Below are 25,385 nucleotides of genomic sequence, written 5' to 3' on the forward strand. Positions count from 1 at the left end.
AAAAGCAGAAACAGAGATTTCCATTTAATCCCTTTATCTATTCTCTTCTGTCAGCCCAATACAACATCGGTTCTTAGGGTGAGTGTTGCCCTTTGGAGCAGACTAAGGGCAATCTCGTGCTCGCCCATGGCCACCGATCCTGCAGGCAGCTCCCCTGCAGTCCCTTGGAATTGAAATCTCTTCCTGGCTCTGTCAAGAGGGTTCCCAGTTTCCTGACAGCCATCGGGGCGTGCCAGCCCCCCGCTGCTTTTTCATTTCAATAAATGAGGAAGTTGGGGCTAAATTAACACTCCAGCGGAGGTAATAAGGACCGGCTCAGCAGCTGCCGTGATGTATGCAAATTGCAGCTTCACACATTAGGAGCTGGATGTTGCTTAATTTGTCGTTCTTTCTGTCTTTTACGTGAAAGAGCCTCCATCAAATTCAGGGGGTCTTAAAGTAAAGAAAAAGGGCAAAAGAAAGCCCCCAAAGTCAACTACTCAGCAGGGCTTCTAACTGCACCTACAGCCTTTCTGCTGGGGTTTGCCTCCTGCTGCCCTGACACCCAGTTATTACTGAGTTATTCTGCGCTGTCAGATGCTCTTAGGCAAAATATTCCTTGATTTCCAATGAACAGACAGCCTGATCAAGGATGTACTGCTGGCCCTTTGGTATAAAGAGGAACCTGATGTTTTTGCAGCGGTGCCACAATCCAGGAGCTCCACATCCATCAGTATTTTTCTCTGCAAATGAAACTGTCCCAGTGTGAAGCTACCTGGGGTAACTGTCAGTGAATCAGACAGAAGGAATGGGCTGATAGAACAGCATTTTTATTGCTTTTAGATCAGTAGAGATGGGAATGGAGATGCAAAGAAGCACGGAACAGATGGGATTTACGGAGAGGTTGTTCTGTACATTTGTTCTGGTGCTTTTTAATCTAAGAAAATGATGGTTATAACTGTGTTAGGGTCAAAAAGATTTCTACATAGGTACCAAAAGTGAAACTCAGGAAGGAAAGTATGAACCCACTTGTGGAACTTGGGGCCATTATGGTTACAGAAAGCAGAAACAACTGATGTTTCTCACAGTATGGGTTGTGAGTAGAAGGAAAATATCAAAAACATTCTAAATCGGATTTTAGCTGGCTCAGAGATGCTGCAGCCACAGGATAGAAGGCTTAAAAAGGTGCTTGAAACTCACCTGGTCTTTTTCCAGGCTTTATTCAGAAAGGCAGATATTTCATTCTAAAAGAAATCCCATTCAAATGATTTGGCGTTTGCCCATTTCCTTTTGCTTTCCTGACTTACATGGTCGGTCCGTAAGAGCTATGGCCACAGGTCTTTGAGTGCCTTCGGAGGAGATGCTCTTTCCTCCACTCTGGTCACCAATTCCTCCCTGCTAAATTCCTGTTCCTGGATGTCATCTCCTTAGGCTTCACTTACTCCTTTCCTTAGCTAGGGATACCTTGCTGACCCCCGGCCTGCTGTTAGCAAAGAAATAACAGGAACTTGCCCTGTCTCACCATTATCTGGCTGCATGTGTTGAAACGAACTGTCACATGAAAGCGCAAGATAAAGAACCACAATGAACTTGTGGCAAGGCTATAACCAAAACACAGGGTCTGAGAGTGATGCCCAATTCCCAAAGTGAATGCAGCCCCGGGCTGGTTTCCACCTCCCTGAGTTCACCTGCAAGGGATCTCCTGAATTAGGTGCCCATAAACATGCAGCTGATTTTGCTCACACCTTGCAGATTGGTTTATTCCGGAGCAGCAGCACATCGTAGGAAATGAACGGGAACGAGGATCCCCCCAAAAAGATAAAGTTTCTTCTACTTCTGTCCACAAAAGAAGGATGAAATGCAGTATCTTCCAAGTTCCACCCTGCGTGGCAATCTTCCAAACCTCTTTCCATATGTTCCTAAGCGTTGAAAGCCCAAATGTTCCATATCTTGCTGCCAAATTCTCTGGCTCGATCCCAATGGCTCTTTCAATACGGCTGGGTATTGTCTAGTGGAGGAAAAAAAAAATCACCTCAGATTGATAATTCAAAATGTATTTGATCATCAGAGAGATATGAATGGCCACAGGGTGCTGTGCTGAATGAATCCGTCGCACTCACAAAGCAGCACCAGGATATCGTTCTGATCCTACTGAAGCTGCCCCAGAAATCCTTGTTTGCTGCAGAACGTATTGCTGCAGAGATCTGAAACTGAGGGCAGAGGTGGAGGCAGTGAATTAATGAGCCATGGTGAGGGTGGTGAGACATTGGAACAGGTTGCCTGAGAAGTTGTGGCTCCTAATGTTCAGGACCAGGTTGGACGGGGCTTGGAGCAAGCCGCTCTAGTGGAAGGTGTCTCTGCCAGTGGCAAGGGGTTGGAACTGGAGGAACTTTAAGGTCCCTTCCAACATAAACCATGCTGGGATTCTGTGATGATGATTCTATGGCAGAGCGCTATACTGTATGTTCAGTCTGGGATACATGTCTGAACTGGGCTGCAGAGGGAGGTTTTAGACTCATGCAGACCTTGTAGGATTGGTTTCATCTTTGTCTCATTTTGGAATGAGCCCCAAAATTCAGTGCCTAGGAGTTTATCCTTGTTTTAAACCAAAGCATGGATGCTGCGGTTTAAACCATCCCATTTAAACCATTTAACCCTTTAAAAAGTTACTGTAACTCCAGAGAAAATTCAGGAATATACTAGGAAAAGCCAACAAGTAACAGTAATAAACATATGCTGGTATCAAAGCATAGTACTGTGAACTGGGAGGTTCCTACGTGCAGGAGTTCAGGAAGCCCCACTGATGGGTCCGTAACAGGAACCTGACCCGACGTTACCAGCCCACAGCAACTGGAGATGCTCTTGACTCCAAAGCCCAAACCAAACCACAGATACCTTCACTACATGAGAACTCACGACTGTAGCCAAGATATAATAGATATCTTGTGTTGGAGGAACAGGATGAGAGTTGCGGGTGAGCTCTCAGACACAGTGACTTTTGATGTTATTAACAGCACATGCTGCTAATTCACCATGAGATCAAATACAAAGGGTGCTGATGGCCTTGAGGATTGAAGCTGTCCATCTTCGAAGTACGTGAGGCTCTGGTAACAATCATGTGTTGTCCAGAGATATAGCATTGTCATCTTGCAGAAGAAATACTTTGCATATGGATGCTTTGCCCCCTTTTTCACCGCAGTGCTCCTCATTTCACATCCCCCTTCTCCAAGTATACTTCTAGGCTAATTAATACAAGCATTAATTCAGCCTAGGAGGAAAAGCAGTGAGTGCTTCCCTGCACCAGAAGGGATAAAGGAAATTGTAGCAAATATTGTAAAAGTTAAATAACTGAGAGAGAACAATCATGCAAGCAGTAATGAACGTGGTGCTTAGTTCAGAGTAGGTCACATATGAATTCATGGCATTAAGGAGCAACACTGAGCACAAATGAGCCTTAATTTTGTTGGGCATTTGGTGCCACTGCAATATATATACAGAACATTCCCAGGAGCATGCATTTGGCATAAGGTTTCTATAAGACATTAAGCCACAACCACTCCAGGGTGGCAGAACATCTGCTAAAGTTCCCCTGTTGTTCCCTACCATAACACTTAGCTTTTCTCCAACATGCATTTTGCACTAGGGATAGTCTTTATTTTCTCTGGTACTCCTCCTGCTTTACATCAGTGTGAGCAAGAGCAGAATCAGGCCTCCAGTTAAATAACTAATGCAGCTGTTTTGCTGAACCAGCTTCCTGGCTGGGAATGAATCCAGTCAGCTGTGGATGACAAATCCCCGTAATAGAGATTTCAAAGATTTCATACATTAATGTCTTTTTCCTTAATATTTGCAGGGTTACTTTTCTTACAGAATCTGCTAGGCAGATGTTAGGAAGTAATTACTGTACGTGAATCAGAGGGAAAATGCACATCTCGCACTGAACATGTGTGAGTGGACTGACGGAAGAAACCAAAGATACATGAGAGAAAAGCTAAAATACATCTGAGCAGAAGCTGCCAGGTTATGGGGGTTATAGGGAACAAATGGCACAAGACAAGCTCTTCCGATGTGCTGTGCATTCATTGTGTTTTCAAACCAATGAGCCTGCTACCTTTTCTAGGAGCAGCACAGTTGTCCTCACCATTCATGGGTAGAAGATGAAGTTAGCCCTGGCTGGGCAGGTATAGTTTCCATTGACATCTAAGAGTCTTCCAGGAAATACCATCAGTAACCAGCGTGGTGGACACAACTAAAAGGTTGCAACATGCTCTGATATCCCAAAGCATCCTTAATTCATGGCATGTATACATGTAAAAAGGACTGATCATATGAGTTAAAACTCTTGCCTCTCTGTGCAGAATGATTGTGATTTTTATATATAAACCCAACCAATCTCAAAATGATGGTGGCAGCAGGAATAACATCCAGGAGATTAGGATAGAAAGCAAAACTGTTGGGAAAATTCTGCCCTGAAGAATGTAGTTATCTGGGCTGTGGTTTTCCCCAGGACACAATATTCCCTATAGCTGGAAATCTGGGTAATCTTTAACAACTGGAAAAGTTACTGCTTCAGTTGTCCGCAGTGCTCTGGTGATAGATTTCCAGATGAGATGAGAGTTAGTAATGGTACAATTGGGTAATTAAGACCAGGGGCATTAGGAATGGATTCTGCCCTCAACTTGCCTATTGCATTGAGCCCGACTTCTCTCTGCCCCGATTTCCCCCTCTAAAACAAAAACTTTACTTTCCAAAGTTCTTTGAAATCTGATGTTGAAAATATAAAATCAGCGTTACATGAAATATCCCAGTAAGTAATAATAGAAATGCTGTGTGGCTCTTACAACATTTTCCACCACAAGCAGTTAAGGCATAGATGAGGTTGGTATAATTACCTTTGCATTGCGCTGTGGCTGAACCCACTGAGGCCAAGTCAGGAAATGATTCACCTGTGCCATGAAAGCTCCCTTCAGATGCCTCTTAGGGCTTCCAGATTGGGCTGAGTTTCACACATGAAATCAGCTTCATTCAAAACCTAAATTGCGCATCAGTAACTGTGGCCCCTAAAATCCCATCTCGGCGTTTATGAACCTCTACATGGTATAAAAAGAACTGTGACAGAAAGAGTCTTTACAATTACAAAGCAGCCAGAGTGTTTGATATTTCAAGTCTAAATTACAATGTAAACCCTCGTTTTGAGAAACGCTGTGAAAGCATCGGGGTTGGGTGCATTTTAGAGCAGCATTTGTCATGAAAAAGAGCTCGAACAGTTGGGTTGCCAAGGCAGAAACAAGCACCACAGACACATTTTACCCTTATGGGGATTCATCAAGGTTGTGCAGTGCAGCTGTTGTCTTAGGAAAAGAAAGTAGCAGCCCCTGGCTGGAAGAAACAGGAACATAATTATGTTATGATGAGCTGGAAAACATGCAAAGAAAGATTGGGATGCAAAGGATGATAAATGATGCTTTGTCGATTGCAGAGCAGCAAGAAAATCAGGCGGCACGATAATAACTCTCCAGTCAATGCTTCCAGTTTGGCCACCAAAATAAAGCACCACTCTAACCATGACGGAATAGCTCTATCTTTTGGCTGTATTATTTAGTCCTGATACAGTGATGTTGGGTTTGTAAAGCAGATTATGCAGTCATCCTTAGTATTAGAAATGAGAAAAGGAATAGTAAGCGACTTCTCATAATTAAGAACATAATTCCATGTATGATGTTGTCTTATTCTGATTTTTATGCATATTAAAATTCAAAGCTTAGAACCTTTGCCTTTAAGAAGCCTTTTAATTACATTTTCCACCATTAAAACTGCGTTTCTACCGCGGTGACCAGCATTTCATGAAGAGTAATACAGTTACATGCAGTCAAACGACAGTAAAATAGGAAATGCCATCCCATAACGGACTCGTTATCTGTCTGTCCTCACAGTGACAAGGACAGGATTTCCCTTCAAGTGCTGCAGCCATGTGCCTGCCCAGGGTATAAACCACTGAAGTTTATTCTCGTGATGTGAGTGATTCCAGAGGGAAAATTGGACTAATTATATTCCAGCACAGGAAACTTTTATTTAGAAACCAATACTGGGCTGCAGAGATAAAAAAGGACAAATGTTTAACAAAAACCTTCTCGTGATAAAGGGGAAAATGGCTAAAAATTGGTAATAACCCCGGAGGAAGGGAATTTGGCAGGGGTGGGCTGTGCCGGGGCTGTGCCCTCTAGTGCCAGAGACCTGCAGTGCACACAAAGCTAGGGCAGGATTTCCACCTTTCCTTTCGATTCCCCACCTTTGGAGGAGGCCTTTTCCACATTTCACACTAAGAGTGCCTCAAAATCAGGCCTTAACATCCTTGTGGGGTTTGTAATTAAAGCGCACAAATGAACCTCTAAACAAAACATGTGTTGCTTCTGCAATGCAAACCAAGCAGCTCTCAAATTAGCAGCTATGTAGGATGGATCATCTCCTATACAGCAGTTTAAAGGACTGAAACCTATATTCAAGGAGTGTATTTTTAAGTGTGTATTTTTGGTCCTGTCAAATAAGGAGCATAGGCAAGAACTAATCGCTTCACTCATACAGCTACCGTTTGCAGTCACAGCTTTGTGAGGGACTTCTAATGACAGCATGACTTGCAGAATTCTTATTACCTATAAAAAATCAGCACTATATTTGCTACTAATTATTTACGTGTTAAAACCACTTTATTAGCTGACTGCAGTTTGCATCCAGGGGTATTAAACCACTTGCAGCTTAATCTAATAATCCTATTCCCAGTCATTAGGGGAAGTGGATTGACTGATGGGCAATAAGTCAGTAGAAGCCTGCACACAGTTTCTGTGGTAGCCAGGTACCCCTGTGCTAACCCTTCATCCTTTCTCCATTCCACTTGGCACAGTTGTGAAGAGGTGCCTGAGCCTGCAGAATTGCAGACCAATGTCAAGTAGTTATAATTTCCCTTTGCATTGTTAAACTTAACCTGATCAATAAGATATTGCCCTTTACCATTTTCTTCCTCAATCAGGTTTTGCCTGACACTGAGTTTAGTTTTTGGCTGCAGGACATTAAATAGGTATTTTACAGGAAAACAGAAGCTGTTCATCCCAGCCCCCGCTCCTGTCTCATCCCTGTGCATGTCTTATTCAGGAATACCAACAGCAAAGGCAGATTGCACAAATAAGTGAGGCTGAATGATTTGATTCTGGCTAGGGATAAATAAATAAGTAAGTACAATAGCCAAAGAGAAGAGCAAATCCAAAATAGCAACTCTAAACTGACAGATCAGAGGCATCGGCTGCTTTGCTTTCCACTTGGTTTTAATTCTTCCTCTTCATGCTTCATCTCCCATTGTTTCCCATGTGCTCCCGCTTGCGCTGTCGGTTGCTCTCTCCAGCTGCTCCCTGACTACTGTAACTGCCAGCTTTTTTCTGCTGGAGCAGATTCTTCCATAGCCACACACCTCAGAGAGGATTTATTGTTGTATCCTCCTCCTTTGCTATTTCTCCCCATTCTCCTTGTCAGCAGAAGTGCTCTTTGTGGTCCTGGTGAGCAGACTCCCAAGTGGTTTAATGCCCACACCCCATCCAACCCCCTTCTCAAGCCAAAATCCTCCTTTGCAGTTTAAGAGGTGGCATGGTCAGCCAGAGCAGAGGGATCTCAGGCGGCCTGTTTGTGTTTGTATGCCAACAGGATATGACCCATTAAAAATCCATTTTGTGAACGAAAGCCTGATGACAAAGAAAATCCTATCCCATTCCTTACCCCACCATCAGAATCATGCCAGCCCGCTCTACTGTCTCCCATCCATCCTACTTCCCCCCTTCTCTCCAGCCCATTCCCTCTCTTCCTTTGCTGTGATAACAAGTTTTCACTCTATGTATTTTTTCTGTCATTCCAGGGATTTATTTTTTCCCTAAAATTTGCCTTATTTGAGGATGTAATCGCTTTCTCTATACTTCTGTGGATACATTGGGTGCCAATGGAGACGCTCAAACTAAGCAGGGCTCAGCCTTTAATAAAGCAAAACCCTTTTCCCTAGCAGGCTTAAGCAATTACAGAGTCAGTGTAAAGATTCACCAAGTGTAATTCTGGTTTTTATTAAGAAGTTGATTTAGCTTAAAGTGTATGTCCAAACCCTATTCCACTCCACCAACACAAGAGAAGATGTTACAGTCTCATAAATACTGCATGCTGAGACACCCCTTTGATTTCTCCTGGGGAGCTAGTTGGCAATAATAGTTCTGCTAAAGCCTGGTGTATTCTTTGCATATCAGCTAGGTGAATTCTTCAGCCCCAATCCACTTTTCTCAGGTGGCTTTTCATTCATGCCTCAAACTCTATCCAATAATAAGGTAGCCACTCAGCAGCTACTTCTCATTCGTTTTTATGATGGTATCACGAGGGAGGGCGTGCTGCCTCTGAGAAGGAATGTCCTCACATTCCTGGGGTCTTAGGGAAGCTGGAGAGACGGGAAGGAAGGGTTGCTTGAGCCCTCACTCCTGTGCAGTAGTGGGAATCTGGGCCACAGGCTGGACCATATTGCTGCTGCCTCCAATATTAACTACGTAGAGGTTAGCAGGGTATCAAGGGAGTTGTATATCTGGGCTGACCAGGGCAGGCTCTCCAAGACAGGATCTCGCCCTCATGTCCCAGCAAAGGTCATTTGCTTTGAGATGCTATTTTTATCCCAAACGTTAGGAAGAGATTTTTCCTGCACTCCCCCCACTTCCCTGTGGCCCTGGGAACTCTGATATTCCCAGCACCGCAGCGGGAGAGGAGCCTGCTCCTGGCATCAGGTTTCACGGATTCATGGATGGCTGTAGGGAACCAGTGAAGTGTTTCTGGCAGATAAACTGTGAGCAGGGGAAGAGGCTTCTTTCATTCTTCATTTTCCTCTTAATCCTGTTATTATCTGATCTTTATCCTTTAATAAATACATGTGCCCTTGCTTCTTCCAACCCTGGAATTGGCTACTGATAGCTCTTTAATTCCACCCACTGCGTGTAGACAGTAGCTGGCCTGGCAGCAAATTGCACACCTCCACGTACAGCTCCCAGGGCTCTGGTGAAGACCCCATCTGACCCCAATCTCACTCATTATAAACAACCAGAAATGTTGGGTTTGGGGTCTTTTTTCTAATAGTAGTGGTTGCAGAACATGTAATTTTGCTTTTGCTCTTTATAACTAACCCCGTCCGCAGGGCATTTCATATAAATTGCACTGAAAGAGGGAAAAACCTGGATTTGATTTCCTTTTTATATGGATTATCTCCGAGGTTTTGCATTTATTGGTATCACTATTAGTATACTTCTTGCTTTTCCTCAGCCTTTGTTCCAGGGTTGGACTCAGTGAGCAATTGCCTAGCTTTAAAACGATACTGTTAATAGCTGCCTCTTCCTAAGAAGGCGTAAAAAGGCTCTAAGTAGATGCTGGTATGTAGAAACTGACGTTTATAATATTATCCTGGTGAAATGTAAAAGGTCTGAATCTGTGCCTTTAAAATAAACAGCTTAGAAGTGCTCAATAAATGCTAAGCTCTTACTGGTATGAAGTGACATAACCCAGTGTTGGGATGCCTTAGGGCTTGGAGCTATTTTAGCTCTGAGGAACCTTGCTGTGACGATTTTTATGAGCAAGTATCATGTACCACCAAACAGACCTCAAATTACACAGTGGCAGCCTATGTGGTGCATATATCTATGGTGATGAGGTGCACTATTAGATTAAGGGTGTATAAATTATACACTGTGCTTATAAATTGCCTTTCCCATGAAGGAGGGTGCAGAGCAAGGGGCTTGGGGGCTCCTCTGAACGATCTGCCTGGCTCAATCTTTCCCTGGGTGTCTAAATGCAGGCAGCGGGGTTTGAAGCCACTAAGAGGGCTCCGGGATGGAGAAGTCCGGAGGGTTCCGCGTCCCCTCTCTGTATTCAGCCCACAGAAGCCGTCCCCGCTCCGGGGGTCACTCGTGACGGCCGCAGCCCCGCTCCCCCGGCAGGATGAGGACAGAGGCCGATGAGGACCCCCCCGGAGCCGGGCATCCCCGCACCGCCGCACCATGGGGATGGCGACGGCTCGGGGGGGCTCCGCGGGGCCGGAGGACAGCGGCGGCACCGCCCGCCCATCATCCATCCTCCATCCTTCCTTCATCTCTCCGGGAGCAGCCGGTGCGCACCCGGCGGTGCAGCCGCCCCGCTCCAGTCCCATCCCCGCGGGGGGACACCCGCCTCGCCGCGGCGGGAGGATGCGTGTGCGGGGCTTTGCGACCTGCGATCGCGTCGGTGCCTGGATCCCTCCTCCTCTTCCTCCTCCTCCTCCTCCTCGTCCCCTCCCTCCCTCCCCGCCGGCAGCGCGGTGCCGGGGCAGTCGCTCACACACGAGATGGCTTCGCAGCAGGGATCGCGTTGAGAAAACAGGTCTCCCCCTCCCTGCCCGGCCTCCCCCCGTCGCCGCGGCCTCCGAACTGTAAGTGGCAGGAAGGAAGTAAAAGTTGCAAACAACCTGCAGCGGCAGGAACTTTGTGAGCGGCTCCGCTGCGTGTGCTCAAGGTGCCTTTGATGGGCGGGCAGCAGCTTCTGGTTAGTGGACTGCAGCTTCCCCACTCAGCCCTCCCTCTCCCCCACCCTTCCCAACCTCCCCTCCCACCACCGCTCCTCCAGCCCCCGCAAGCGATTTGGTGGAGAAGGGAGGGAAAAAAAGAGAGGGAAAGAAAAGTGATGAACACGAAGGGGTGAATAACCCCAAAGAGCGGGGAGAGGAGCTGCGGGCAGCCCCGGAGCCGCCCGGGAGACACCGACCCCAAGGCACCCACCCGGGACCGACCCGCGGGCGCTGCGCGGCTGGCGGAGTGCGAGCGCGTCTCCGTAAGCGAGATGCGAAAAGGCTTGTGCTGTGCTTGTGCCTGACTTGCGATGCCGGCTCCTCACTAGAATGCAAACCCTCGCACAGGATGAAAGCAGGTTTGTCGCCAATCGTCCTGGAAACGCCGCGTTCCCCACCGCCGCCACCTTCCTGTCGGAGATGTCAGAGGAGATCTTAATGATGACACGGTGGGAGATGCCTCTGCTGCGTACCCGCCGCTGGGCTTTGGAGATGTTGAGGCAGAGATAAATCTTTCATGCAGCTGTCTTGTCAGCTCTGTGGCTGCTGCTGCACAATCGGCACTTGATTGCAGCTCCAGTATTCTTTCTAGGAGCCGTTGCACAAAATGATGCAAAATAAACACCGATGGGAGAAGTGGGGGAGAGAAGGCTCTAATGAAGTAGCGATGGTGGATTGATCTTCCCTTCTTCCCCCCCCCTCCAACGCCCTCCTCCCAAAATGTGAGCCTTTTCTGGACACAAAATGCTACATTGCTGTTTTAAAGCAGTACGATTTTGGGGGGCTTTTTGGCTGGGGTTTTGGAGGGAGACTCCCATCAGCCGTGCTTGCCTTGCTGGCTGACTTTCAATGTCTGTGGCTGCCAAGCCCATCGGCTCTTCCTTGCCTTCACCTGGTTTAAAGTATGTCTTGTCTCTTCCAACACCGTGCAGGTCACTCTGCCAGAATGCCAGAGGAAAGTTCGCCAAAGCGGAGTCCTCAAAACATCCCGTACAAGGACCTGCCCCACATCGTCAATGCTGACGGGCAGCATCTCTTCTGCAGGTATTGGAAGCCAGCAGCAACTCCCAGGTGAGCACTTCCAAGCAAATGTCCTCCTTTACCATCAGTAAATAAGACTCTGTCGGTGTAGTTATTATGTATGGCTCGACTGGTGTTGCAGGGCTGTGTGCACGGAGCTTTACAGAGCCACCAAGAGATTCCTCTCATCTGTGAGAGCCCCTAGTGTAAAGGTTGTCTTCTCCAAACCTCTGCTCGCTCAAGTCAGCCTTACAGATGTCAGCCGTGGAGCTGCTGTCACTTCATGCCCAGCTGCCTTGGCTGGCAGCTCAGTGTGCTGCCGAGTGCCCCATGCAGGTGGCTGATGCCTTTCAGCAATAAACTGCCTTCAAACTAATGGCACAGGCAATCCGGGAGGGATGGGATGCAGGCTCAGGGGTGGATGTCTCCTCTTTCTGACTTTCTCAGTGTCAACACGTTGCACATCACCACTTCAGTTTCAACCGTAGTAGCTGAAATGTCAGGGCAACAGGCAGAATACGGGTTGACAGCATTGATTTTGGCTGCTATTTGGTTTGGGGTTTAATTATTTATAGTTAGTAAATGACTCAGGGAGCTCTTACACGGGCAACTCTGATTTCAAAACTGACCTCAGTAATAATCACGGAGAAGGAACCAGATAGAAAGCTATTACAGTAAAGGGGTTATTTAAATGACACCACCATTAGAGAAATTTCTCTATGCTGATTGTGTGCTCATTATGCTCTGCTGCAACCAGCCACCTCTGTTCCTCCCATCGTTGTGATCTTCTTTCTCCCAGTACCTGCTGGCTTGGCACTTATTTACTCTACCACTAGTTATGTACGGAGCTGCTTCATAAAAATAGGGATATTGTTTTATTGCTCTCTTTTTCTGCAAGCCAACAGGAAGAGCTGTGTGGATTTTATAGAGCTGGGAAACAGTCACAGGAAAAAGTTGTTCAAGCTGTAGTAGGGAGGTAAATTTTCTCCTCGACCACCCAACAGGTTAAACATTATCCTGTGACTAAATCACCCTGCAACCGTGCCAAGAGAGGGATATGGGTCCAAGTGAGCTGGCCTTGGGGTTTATGCCTGCCAAACTAAGAGGCAATGGGACTAACATAGAGCTGGGAGGTGGGCAAGCACCGAAATACCTGTCCCCATGGGGAGGACGGTGCAGCTCCATTGCACTGATTGGGCTGTAGGACATGGGTCTTGGTTTGGAATCAGCTGGTTCGCAGGACATTTTATAGCTGCTTCTACTCCCTGCCTTTCAGAAAGAAGGAGGAAAGGTTTTGGCACTGATGCTTTACATGATCTTGTGCCAACCGGAATATTTCCTCTAGAGAACTAAAAAAAGAGCTATCAACCCAAGGTTCTGCAGGGAAACCAGGCTGCCTGGTATTCTAATGCTAATTAATCACTAGCTGCCCACAACGGTTCTTTGCCCAGTTGTGGAATTGCTTTCTTCTTCCACATTTAATTTCTTAACAAATCAGTAGTGAGCGGAGGAGTCTTTGATCCAGAAAGGAAAGGATGGGAAAGAGCTGAGAGTTAAAACTCGATGCCTAAGTCCTGTGGGTAAATCCAGGGGCTTTGTGCACCAAGCAGTTAACTGGGAGTGAGCTCACCCTGGGTTTGTGACAGCAGCAGTGCATGGGCTCCGTGCTGCTCATTTACAAGTGGTTCCTAAGTGCCTGTGTGTGTGTGTTTGCATGTTTGTGTAGAGGAGGAGCAGACTGTTTATTATTAGCTCTTTTTACATTGTTATGTATGAGAGAGATGCTAAGTGCCTGAATAACAAGTTAGTGCCTGGATCCTGCAGTCAGGAATGCTCTTGAAATGCTTTGATAGGCAAACCTGAAACACATTTTTCTCTTTCTTCCCTCTTGTTTTTCCTGGTTCGGATGTAGGAGCTCAGCAACTTTCACCTCGTCTGAAATGTGCAGCAAGAGTGATCTATATATGTATAGGGAGAGAAAGAGAGACACCTCAGGGGACTTTCACAGGCCTGTTACCATTTATTTCAAATACTGAAGGCAATTCTTTCAATCTCCTAACTCAATTGTTGATTCAGCTTCAAATCTTAGTGCTAATGAATGATGCTATAACAGTCAAACAGTGGGATCATTCATTGATCCATTCTGTATCTAATCCCAGTCAGAGCACAGAAATACTTCTTCACTGCAGGTGCCCAAAGGTTATCACTGACTTGTCTCCTGTTAGAATAGAACTTATCATCCTCGATCCCTGCCCCAGGGAGGGGAAAAAACAGGATATCTGCCACAGGAAAAATGAAGAAGGAGCCCTGAAGGGGAAACAATGGCTGGGGAGGCTCTGAGAATGGGGCTGACCAACAGACATCATCCCTCAGAGATGGGGCTTCTCTTTTATCACCCCAAACAGACCCACAAGGGTAGGTGAAGGCTGCGGCACCAGACCCACAGGGATGGCTGAAGGCTGTGGCACCAGACCCACAGGGATGGGTGAAGGCTGTGGCACCAGACCCACGGGGATGGGTATGTGCTGTATGTGCTGGAGCATTTCCAGTTTTATCTTTTCTGAACAATTGGTCAGGAAGATGGGGAATTTTGTGAGGCTCTTTTGCTCCGTGCTCACAAATATCCAGGCTCTGATGCCGTGTGGGGTTGATCTGACTGATCAGCCCATGCTGGTGCACATATGGAAGCTTTGTTGTAAGTGCCACTGAGGCCAAGGTTGTCCTGCGAGTGAAAGGCACCTATTGTGAGTTCCTCAGCAGGGTCTGCTTTGTTTCCAAGAGGGATTTAGGTGATTACTTCACAGGAAGCTGACACACAAAGGCACTCAGATGTCATGATGGGGTAGATAGAGTAGGTAGTAATGGGACTAAGGAAGGAGGACGTCAGTATTTTCCACTTGCTTTTTCAGTGGGAACTGACTCCCAACAGCAGAGCTGGGGACTGGGTATCTTCTATTGCTGCCTGCTGACAGTGAGGCAGGTGAGAGTCCCCTGGCCAGCAGCCCTGCAAGCTGCCCGCCTTGTTGAGCCAGTTTCATCTTGAGATGTAATTCGGTGGTCCTGTTGAATGCAGCAGGGAAGGAGGAGCCGGGAGTTCTGGTTTGTGTGTTGTGCCAACAGCAGGGTTTGTGGAGCACCAAAACAGGTAACGGGCACTGATTGCGCACTGGTGAGTGCCGAGCTGAAGATCTGGGCATTTTCAGGACCCTGTAATGTTGTTAGGAGGAAGGAAATCTTTGGTACCAAACCAGACTGATCTCGTGCCTTTAGCCAATGTCCCAGTAGCCAAGGAAAACCTACTTAATGGGAAAGCAGTCTTTGTGTAAACGAGAATAACAGCTCCATGCGAGGTTAAAACCTCTGCCACCACCCTGAGTGGTCTGACCCAAAATAGGAGGTAATGGGAGGTGAGGAATTAAGAAACCATTGCTCTATTTCCAGCTCTCAGATAAAGCTGCCAAGAACAGAGGTGGGATGAGGAAGGGGAAGGGAAGTTGGGAGGAGAAGTCAAGACATTTCCTTTGAGGCCCCTCAAGGGCCTGGAGAAGTTCAGAGATGACCTTCTTTTCCTCTCTGTTCCATAGCCCCATAGCCTTCCTGGATGCTTCAGCTGTTCCTGGCGCTACCTAGATAAGCACAAACTGTTTGTTCTGGGGCACTTTCAGCCTCTCTGCTTGATCTCAGATAAACCCGGTGAGATTTAGTGACCCAGACTCATTTATTCTGAAGGTGCTGATAGCCTGCAGCCACCACTGACTTCAGATACAGTGATGCTCAACTCTCTCTGTAGGTCAGCCACTCTAGGTTGGACACTTGAAGCTTGAGACACTTGTAGTTAGAGGATGCTTTTGAAGATGTGGGTTCCAGACATCCTTGTATCTGAGCTTCCTTGTCTATCACACAGAAATCATTACCCGGCTAGGTAGCATGACGCTTGTGTGTTTCCATGCAGTGGTCTCTAGGTGTAGTTAGATGATTTCAGCTGGAGTGGTGTGCCTGAGGAAGCTGCCAAGACACGTGTGGGTCACACATGTGTTCCTGGTTAATCATTAATGTGCACAACAATGGGTTGGCTCAACTTCAGACATCATGGTGTAAGTGACCAGAGTTACAACTGTGTGGTCAAACAGTGGCTTTGGAGGGGTTCTTTCTGTTCTCCACCTGACAAGTGGGATTAAAAATACAACATTCACCAAGCAAAAAGCTGTTCTATTTACTTTTTACCTTTGTTTTACTCCTGTCATTCATTGTGCCTTGTTAGCAACAGAAGGGCAAGCCAAGAAGGAGAAAACATATTTCTTTCTCCCCCAAGGACTTTGCAGAACTGCCTGTGGTGCAGAAATGCAAACTGCCTTTATGTTTGACCTGGCCCTTCAATCATGGATATTGCTTGCTGATTCTGGAACCTCATTGCCAGCATTTCCATGGCAGTTCTAGGAGAACAGCACAGCTCCCAGCGGGAGCAGATGACAAAGTTGAATTTGCCTTCCAGCCCCTTCCAAAATGCATAAGTAAATAAAGAAATGAACCAAAGTGAAGTCAAAGCAAAGGGAATCAAGCCACTAATTATAACGTCTTTAATTACAGCGTGTGGTGTTCGTCTCTAGGAGTACTTAAAGGAGTTTCTAACCCAGTGTCTCTCTTGAAGAACACTTCGGCTTGTGCTAATGAGGTCAGCTCCAACCTAACGCCCAGGAGCAGAGATCTGTGTGGTGGGAAGTGACTTGTGTCAGCACCGTTTGCGGTGGGATGAACCCAGCTCCTCTGTGTGTGTCTGGTCACATCATACCCAGTGGAGAGGAGAACAAACAATGGTCATTGTCGGTCTGACACCCCAGGCTTTGCTTGTGTTGCTATTGCCCCTCAGTTTCTAAAACCCCTCTTCTATTCGTCAGCGTGTATGCGTTCCTGTAACGCCTTGTTCTCTTTGCTCCATGTGACTGCCTTGTTCACTGTGAATGGGGCATCCTTTTGTGATTTCTTATGTGTTTCCAGAGGATGGGCAAATTAGCAAACCAGCCTCACACAAGAGGAGCGCTGACAGGCAGGAGAGCAGCTTTGGTTCTTGCTGTAGGTACTGCCAACAGGCTTTTTTAGGAGGATTATTTTTATTCAGTCCCCACAGGAATGTGCAGCAGAAGCAAATCTGCCTTTTATTCCACAGAACCCAAGGAAAAAGGCAGATAACAAAGGGCACTCGTAATAAAACTGTCATTGCCTTGTTAGGACCAGCTCCTGAGCACAGTGCACAACTTGGTGGCATTGGTGTGTGGGGACAAGGTGGCTTTAGGAGTTGTGAATCTCAAAAGCAGTAAAATTTCATCCTGGAGCTGAGGCAGCAGGAGGTAAAATCAGTGCTGGTTCTCAGTGTGCCACCTGAGGAGCTCCTGGAAGCAGTGCTGTCCAACACGGTCAATAGCAAAGGTACAAACAGGAGGAAAAAAGAAAAATGGTCTTGAGACTGTGTTGGAAAACTCCACTTTGGGTCCTGTTCCTGCCAGAGACTGAAGGTGAAGCAAACCTTGCTTCTCTCATGGAAATAGTTCATTTGCTTTTGATGGGTTTACACGTGTGAGATCAGTGCTGCCTTTGCACCGTGACCTGATGGATCCCCAGGCTGGATGCTCAGCAGTTAGAGCCCTGCCTGTCCCTCCAGGTCTCTTTATCTTGAGCCCTGCTCTCCTCTCAGACCCTGGCACTTAAGTTTTCTCCAGCTCCTCAGACTGGGAGCACTCTGAAGCAGTTATCTGCTGACGGTGACACAAGAGCAGACAAACTGATGAACCTTATCAGGTTCCAGCTGCAGGAGCGCGTCACTTCAGCAGCACAAGAACTGTGCAGGTCTAGTCAAAATAATGGAGCCAGCTGCACACAGCTCCTTGCCTCAATCCTTCAGCACTCCTGAACGTTCCTTTAGATCACCATGAATGCATCTACAAGGGTTGGCTGGTAGAGTTGTCCTGGCGAGAAGAGGGCAATTTTCTAGATGCCTGTTGGCCTGTGTTTCCTTGCAAGTTCCCTTCAAGCTGCTGTGGCTTTGTGCTCTTCAGAGCCAGGGCAAGCATCTGATCTCTTTGTTCTTCTAGGGAAATTGCACTGTTCTAAGAGCTGTCCCTGCAGACACATTTGGCTGAGCTGCCTTCCCTAGGTTCAGGCGTGCCATTGTCCTAATGTGCTTCCACTTGAATGGAAGCCATCGGCATTTTGAACCTCCTATTGTCCCTTATCCAAGAGATGTGACACAACCCTGATAGCAAATGGCTGATTCTCCTAAGTATCCAAGGAGATAGTATTGCATCCTGCCCAGGAGAGTCCTTAAGGTACATTTAGGCAGGTCCTTTACCTCATCACATCCCAGTTTTATCCTTAACTGCACCCAAACATCCTTGCCCTCTACTTTTCCAGTACAGACATTCTGACGCTGTAACAGTTTTATTATCCTATAGGAAGGAAATTAGCAGCACCAAGAAAAGGTTTTAGACATCATTAAAACTGTATCTCTCCTAGGGTTTTTTTTCTTGCAGGCCAATAACATTTTGCCTATGTTAACTGGAAGAAAAATACTAATCCCAAATACAAAACTTGGGCTAGTCCTGGCCATAAACATCTTCTAAAGCAACCAGGTCAGTGGGTGGTGGTGTCAGGAAGGCATTTAATGCTGAGCAGCCTCACTGGGCAGGAGAGGATGGGTCATCACTTGGGGGTGTGTTTGTTTCTCCTAGATGGATGCAGTATGTTTGTGTCCAAAGGGATTCATTACTTTTGCAGTAGCAGCCATGTAGCTGTTTTCAATGCCCCAGGACCTTGAGTAACACCAGACTTCAGGAGTCCTTCCACTGGAATGAAGGAGACTCTCCTTCTGCATAACAAGCACTTGCTCTCCAGCCAGGAGCTATCTTCATTCTGTTTCAATGAGAGGAGCCCCTGAATGCTCCCATAAGAAGGGATGGCAAAGGCATCTTGCTAGACCTAGAAAGTTAATGTCAGGAAACAGAATAAAGAAGTCAGTGAGGAGCAGAGAACAGGCAAAACACATGGCCAGGACAGTCATTGGGCAGTGACTCAGCGGTGATTTATAGAATCAGTCCCTTAACTTCTCCATGCTTGTTTCATCACCTAAAATTGGGTGTACCCATCCAGACAAGTGGCATAAACTGGGTCTGGAGTCCCTAGATGAAAGCTGCCAGAAGAAGTGAGTTATTCCCTGAGGTTTTGGTGGCTGAAGAGCGCTTGATGCTTGAAACTAAAACCTAAAGTGTAGCTGTTCTCTGCTGTTCAGCTACAAGTGAATGGGCTCAGCAGCAAGGATTGAATGGGCTCAGCAGCAATCTGTTCAAGGAAAGAAAACACAGGGGGAAAAAAGGAAACAGAATATTGACAACTGGGCTAAAGCCAAACATTCAGCGGTAACAGCGCAGTAAGCGTTTGCTCCAGTGTTGTCTATGGATGGGTAAGGAGAAAACTCACAAACTGCTATAGATTTGGTAGGCAAGGAGGAGCAGTGCTGTTTGCCAGCCATGTGTCTGACCGGTGGTAAAAAGGGCTTGTTCCGTATGCTTTCTTTCTGCCTTGGTCAAGCTTGAAGCTTGTGGAGCAAGGGAACAAAGCTTCAATCTTGGCGCTTTCCTTAGAGCCGTCGGTGGCAGCAGGCTCGCTGGTTCTCCAGCTGGCAATGGGAGCTTCTTTTTATGATGCTCCAGCACCATCTTTTTACCTTTATTTCTCAAACCCGTCTCAGGGAGGTTTCAAATCCAACTGTCAACTGCCAGGACTCCGCAGTGGCACAGTTCGCTGGGCCCAACGCATGAGGAGTGATGGGGAAGCAGCAAGTAATTAAATTGCTGAAGAGATAACCTCCAGCTGACTGAATGGTTGAGCTTTTCCTTCATGTTTCTCAATTTTGTGGCAGAGCTCATCTGCAGTATTTGGAGTATTAAAACCTGTATGCTGAGCAGCATTCATAATCTCCTTTTATTAAAAGGATATTGGAGCGATCAGCATTCAGTCATCCTCTGCCCCTCCACAAATGAGTTTAGCTGGGAATCACCGAGCATCTCGACGCAGCTGTCCTGAAGAGGCACAGAGCATCTCTCTGATGTTATCGGCTGCCCACAGGGTCATGAGGACACAAAGCTTTATAAAAGCGGACTGTTTCTTTCCAGGTTCACTGTGGCCCCATGCGTGCAGCACAGGGCTGGAGCTCAGAACCCATGGTAGTGTTTTGACTGTTGTTAAATCCCCGCTGACTGCTGTAGGATCAGGTTTTGCCTCATACTGTGTGTCCATCCTTGCCTCTGGCGTGCTGTGTGGCCATGGGCCAGGCGTTTTACCTCTTCATGTGGCAGTGGGAGGAAGGGCTGATCCTTGCTTGCAACAGGGTAGTGGATCAAAGGACCTCTTGGGCTCCCACTCATCGCTGTGCTCTGTGACTCTACAACAAGCCTACTTGCACCCTTGGTAAAGCATTCTGGGTTTGTGAATGAGGGGTGTTGTACAAAAGCCAGCTGTTGTGATTATTTATGCTGTTCGTTTACTGGTCACGTTTCTCCGAGCTGGGGAATGGGAAAAAAACATAAGCAGCTCTTTGTTCATCTTTCATTTCGCTTTCAGTGAATGGTGATGTGTTAAACACTGCTCCTTCCTCTAAACCTTCCTCTAAACCTCAGTGCCCCATCCCCGGCAGCATTCAAGGACAGATTGGATGGGGCTTGGAGCAACCTGCTCTAGTGGAAGGTGTCCCTGCCAGTGGTAGGGATTGGAACTGGAGGAGCTTTAAGGTCCCTTCCACCCCAGACCAATCTGTGATTCTATGAAACACGGTCTCATGCTCACACATAGGTGCACATCTCTCTTTTGAAGTGTCGTTTAAAGGTTCTGACCGTCAAAGGTTTGCTTCCCGCTGTGCATGTTCTGTTGCTTTAGGAGCGATGGTTGGATCCCTCAGCACAGCTGAATGTAGCATCAAGGCTTGTTTAGCTTTTGCTAAGCCCAGGGCACTTTCCAGCATGCCCTTGTGCAAACCACCCTGATGCTCTGCAGGCAGCAATCAAACCTTTGCTGCCCCATGCACTCACCAGCTCCCAGGCACATGTAATGGTTCAGTCCCCATCTGGGAGCTCTGTGTCCCTGATGCTGTGAGCGGCCCTTGTGTTGCTTTGCTGAACATTGTCCCGTTCCCATCGCAGGCTGCGACAGATGCACCCCTCGCTTTGATCCAACAAATGGTGTCTTGTAAGTTGGCAGAAGAGAAACCTGGGAGGAAAGACAGAACCACTTCCCTGCTGCTGGCTCAGGCATCACCTCTGACTCTGCAATTGGAGGAGCCGGAGCCAGCCTGGCAGCAGAAGGGTTAATAACGGTGGTATTGAATGTATTTGCTCTTGGTATTGCTGAGGCTCTTCCAATGGGGTCAGAAATATGTGGCTCTCCTCAGCTCCTGGTGAAGTGCTCCACGTAAAACCCAGTGTTCCTGCAGCAGAATAACAGCTTGTGGTTTAAATAAATGTTGTTATTTCTGCTCTGCTGTAGGTGTACATGTATGTTTTGGTTCAGTGACTGCCAGATACTGTAAATGAGTATTGATTTCCTCTTCTATTTTAAGCTTTTCTGCAGAAAAGGCATCCCACATGCCTTTAGCTTTCTTCGCCTCTACCTACAGTGATTGCAGCCAAGGATTTATCAAACTAAGTACTCTTTAATCTTATTGCTACCACTCATACTTATTTTAATAGTTGCAACCCAAGTTGCTCAGGTCCTCGTTCACCTTTTGGAGTATAAAGCTATTACCTCTAATCCTTTTTGAGAGCAAACCAGCAAGACAGTGTTTAAAACTCAAGGCAGTGAGTTTCTTATTCACATTAGCATGGCAGCCCCCGCTGACATAGGTGAAGCTGCTTCGGTGTTGGAAATGAAGGAACGTTTTAGGAAGCAAGCCTGCTGTAGCTGGAGTCTTTAGAGAGCTCAGTGTGGCCAAGAGATAACAGAAACCTGCCTTGGGCAGGTGTATGCTGAAGTCTCGATGTATTTGTTAACTTCTGAGCCATCTGTAGGTAAACCATTGCGCATCAGCCTCGGTTCAAAGCTGCTTTGCTGCAAAACATGAATAAACGTTTCAGCCTTTAAAGCACATGTGGCAGCCATCACCGCCTTAGCAGGATCCCCGTGTCTCACGTTTAACTGCTTACATTCAACTTTCTCTCCTACCTCAGGTCCTCAGCAAACATGGAATATTAAATTAATTGGAACATGCTCCAAGCCTTGGCAAACGCTTTGCCAGTGACATTCCTGATTTCCCAGAGGAGGAGCTGCTGAGATTGATTTTGACAGAGCCAGTAAAGCCTCTCCCTGCAAAGACTCCTCTCATAGCTGGGCAGGGCTGAAGAGCAGCTCTGGGATGTGCCAAGATAGCATTATTCATTAGAAACTAATGTGCTTAATTTCAAAGCTTGCTAAAATATACATAAAGTGCTTTATGATTAAGAAATCAATCCTTGCCGTTCTGCCTCTGAGTTGCTGGGGTAATTCCACCCTGGCTTTTGGAAAATCACGGAGAAAAACATCAGCTGCTGTTATCTGTGACATCTGAACTTCTCCTGAGTTCCTCAGTTTGATAAGGATGGGCAATTAAGATCTCTGCCAGCACAGACAAAATTGGCTCAGGCTGGTAAAAGCGAGGAGGGGTAATTGAGTCAGTGCAGGAGGTAATCAAGAGCTCCATGTTATGGGTGGAATTGCCTGGTTCCAAACAGTGCTACCAGGTGCAAGTATTCCAGGGAACTGAAGTTTTATGTTTAGCTTTAAACCATTGCCATACAATTGGGAATTGCACAGTCGGTGCTTTATTACAAAGTAATAACCTCACACTATCCCGAGTTCCGAGACCAGGTAAGGTGTCATCCCCATTCTTGCTCCTTACTTATTCACAGCTCTTTCCCCAGCTAGTGAAGGTTTGCCCGCGTAAGGCAATAATGCCTGATTACAGTACTTTGGTTGCACGGCTGGTTTCTGGGCTGCAGGCACACACTGCTGGGTCATGTTGAGCTTCTCATCAACCAACACCCTCAATTGCCTTTTTGAGCATCCTTCCTCCACAGCTTAAAGCCAACCTAAAAATGTTGGCTGTGATTTTCGATAGACTTGAATTTTGCAGCTGATGTTTTCTACTTCAGTAACGCTTTGCACAGTCCTCTTGGAAAGAATGCTTTGTGCTTTCATCCTTGTAGCTCCCCCTGGGAGATGTGACCTCTGTTTTATGTCTTTTATAGCACTTGTACCGAGGAAGGGCTGAAGCAGAGCAGAGAACAGAACTGGGATGTCCATTTCCAGCCTTACTTCCAGCCAGTTCTGCCAGGCTCCCCCCAAGGCATCCCTTCCTCAGTCCTGTGTGTGCAGCAATGCCTGCACCTTGCCTCTTTGGAAACAGGAGCCACAATTCTTCTTTCAAGGCTGCCTGTGCTCTGTGAAAGGGCAGCAGCAAGAGGAAATCACAGCAGCAAACCCTGAGCTGCCCGGGTCTCTGGAGTGCTCGTCTGCCTTGTAGAGCAGCAGCTCTGGCAGTCGGTTCTGCCAAGGAAAATCCCATCTCTTATATCAAAGTGGAGGAGCGTCTCCCCAAGGCAGTCTGTGTAACCCTAGAATCCCCTCTCTTCAATTTTAACCAAGAAAGAGGTGGGAAGATCCGGCCCATGAATTTTAAGCTACACACCATGCATTTCACCTCTGCTCTCAGCCTTGTGTCCCCGAAATACTACTTCAAAGCTTCCTTGAAACAAAATACAGCTGCTCTCAAATGTTAGCCCTGCAGAGATTTGTCCAGAGCTATGCGGTTGCAAGGTTCCAATAATTCCTTCCCTCCCACCCCCACCTGAAGTTTCCCTCATCCCTTTTCCCTGTATTAGACCACTCAGGAGTTATTCTCAGCGAGGGCTTGCTTTCCGAAGAGCCACAATAAATCAGTGTAAGCTGTTTCTCCACTGTGGTTTGTGCTGGTTCTAGCTAGATCCTGTTGAACTTTTTGGTTTGAAATATACCAGTATTACCAGCTCCATCCCTGCCCCGTTGATTTATGGTGCCTTCCCTTTCTGGTGTTGCTGAATAACTTCCCCTTGCTACTCCTCCTGAAGTCATGGCGGTTCTCAAGTGTTCTCCTAACTCTGTGCTGCTGGGGGAGTGTGATTTTGAGGTATGTGATGAGACCAGGCTTGCAGACACGTTGCAAGAGTGTTGCTTACAGAAGCAAGCACAGATTTTAAGGCTGAGGCCTAAGTCTTTATGGTGTTAGACAGTAGGATGTTGCTTAAGCTGCCAGTAGCCCTCTTAGATAGGCAGCTTCCCAGATCATGGACCAACATGGCAAAGCAATGGGCCAGTAGAGCAGAGGCTAAGAATGCATTTCTCCAAGAAACGGAGCAAGACAACAAGCAAAGCCTCCTTGAAACATGGCTTGGAATTGGGAGCAAAGTCAGAAGGACCTTCAGAAGAACAGAACATGTTTCCTGGAGACTGAAGGATGGCCGAAGGGACACACCTGACCCATCATACGTCTTCCTGTCTAAGCAGAATTGCCAGGCTGAATTCTTGGATCACTGCATAGGTCAGGAGCATGCACAACATGAGAGAAATTGCTTCAACTGTCTATAACCCCTGCCCATGGCCAGGTTTTGTCAGCGTGGCTTTGGGTCACAAATCATCTCAGCAAGGAGAAAAAGAGTGCAAAAGCTGACTCAAAAAGCAGATACAGAGACATTCCTCTTCCAATCTTCAGGTCTTACACCCAAAGCAAGAGGCTCAAGAGCCCTCCAGAGGAATGGTCACCAGTACTGAACGAAACCATTAATTCTTGGAAATGATTAGCTGAATTTTTATTATTATTATTTATAAAAAATGTAATCCTTAGCCAAATACCAGAGGTAGAAAATGGGACTGACAGCTAAAGCTCAACAACGTCACAAGCCGCTTACTACATAATCTTACTCTGTGAAAGATAACCAATCATCAGCAGTGAGGACACTAACCCAGCTGACACATGAATGCGTAATTTTGATTGATTTTCCATTATAATATACTTGGAAAGCAAAATATACACAGATGGCATGACACTTGTAAGAAATTAAAAAGGGCTGTGAGCAGCTATCCAGTTGCTTGTCCAAAGATGCCGCCAGTGAAATGTTTCTGATAAGTAAAGGTTCATTGTTCACTGTGGTTCTAAGACTCAGGCTGATGCCAGCATCAGCTCAAACAGCACACCAAAATGTGGTCCTTCCAGTGAGGCACTCATTTTCCTGGCACCTCACTAACCTGGACCTTTCCTGCCAGTTACTTTAGGAGTTTAGTGTCAAGTATTGAAATGTGCTCGAGTCAGATGTTCTTTGTTAGAGCTGATCTGGTTCTGGTAACAACACACATAACACCAAATGAAAAGCACAGTTGTCTTACTTGGAATAACACGGTATTATCTTCAGTTGCAAGGGCTGAATTCAGGAAATCACTTCCATGTGTGATTAAATCAGTCCTTACCCAGGACAGCATTTATAAATCCTTTTCTAACTTTCTTCTCGTACCTTGTAAGTCCTACTCACTTTCATGAGTTAAGGAAAGTTCCCTGAGGTTAAGCAAGTACTTAAATATGGTTCTGAAGAGAGATGCTTTTGATGGGGTAGAAAAGACCGCATTTTTTGTATATGCAGCCATAGGAAGGTTGTCTTCAGTTCTCCAGTCTAGCCCCTGTGTTTTGGGTTATTTTCTGGCAATCAAAGACCATCTACTGGGTACCACAGAAGTGCTTGATCCC

At 46.7% G+C, this 25,385-nt stretch overlaps 1 protein-coding gene across 1 annotated transcript in view; it reads left to right on the top strand.

Moving 5' to 3' along the window:
- Positions 1-10,220: 10,220 nt before the first annotated feature.
- MGLL (monoglyceride lipase) overlaps positions 10,221-25,385 on the top strand; it is a gene marked incomplete at its 5' end in the record, with an annotated part of 52,301 nt that continues 37,136 nt past the window's right edge. Inside the window, 3 exon segments of the mRNA XM_080625501.1 lie at positions 10,221-10,238; positions 10,240-10,441; positions 11,509-11,647. Of these exon segments, the coding sequence (XP_080481627.1) occupies positions 10,221-10,238; positions 10,240-10,441; positions 11,509-11,647 (359 nt within the window).

The sequence above is a fragment of the Psittacula echo genome (assembly GCF_963264785.1).
Source record: "Psittacula echo genome assembly, chromosome: 9".
Taxonomy (NCBI): Eukaryota; Metazoa; Chordata; class Aves; order Psittaciformes; family Psittacidae; genus Psittacula; species Psittacula echo.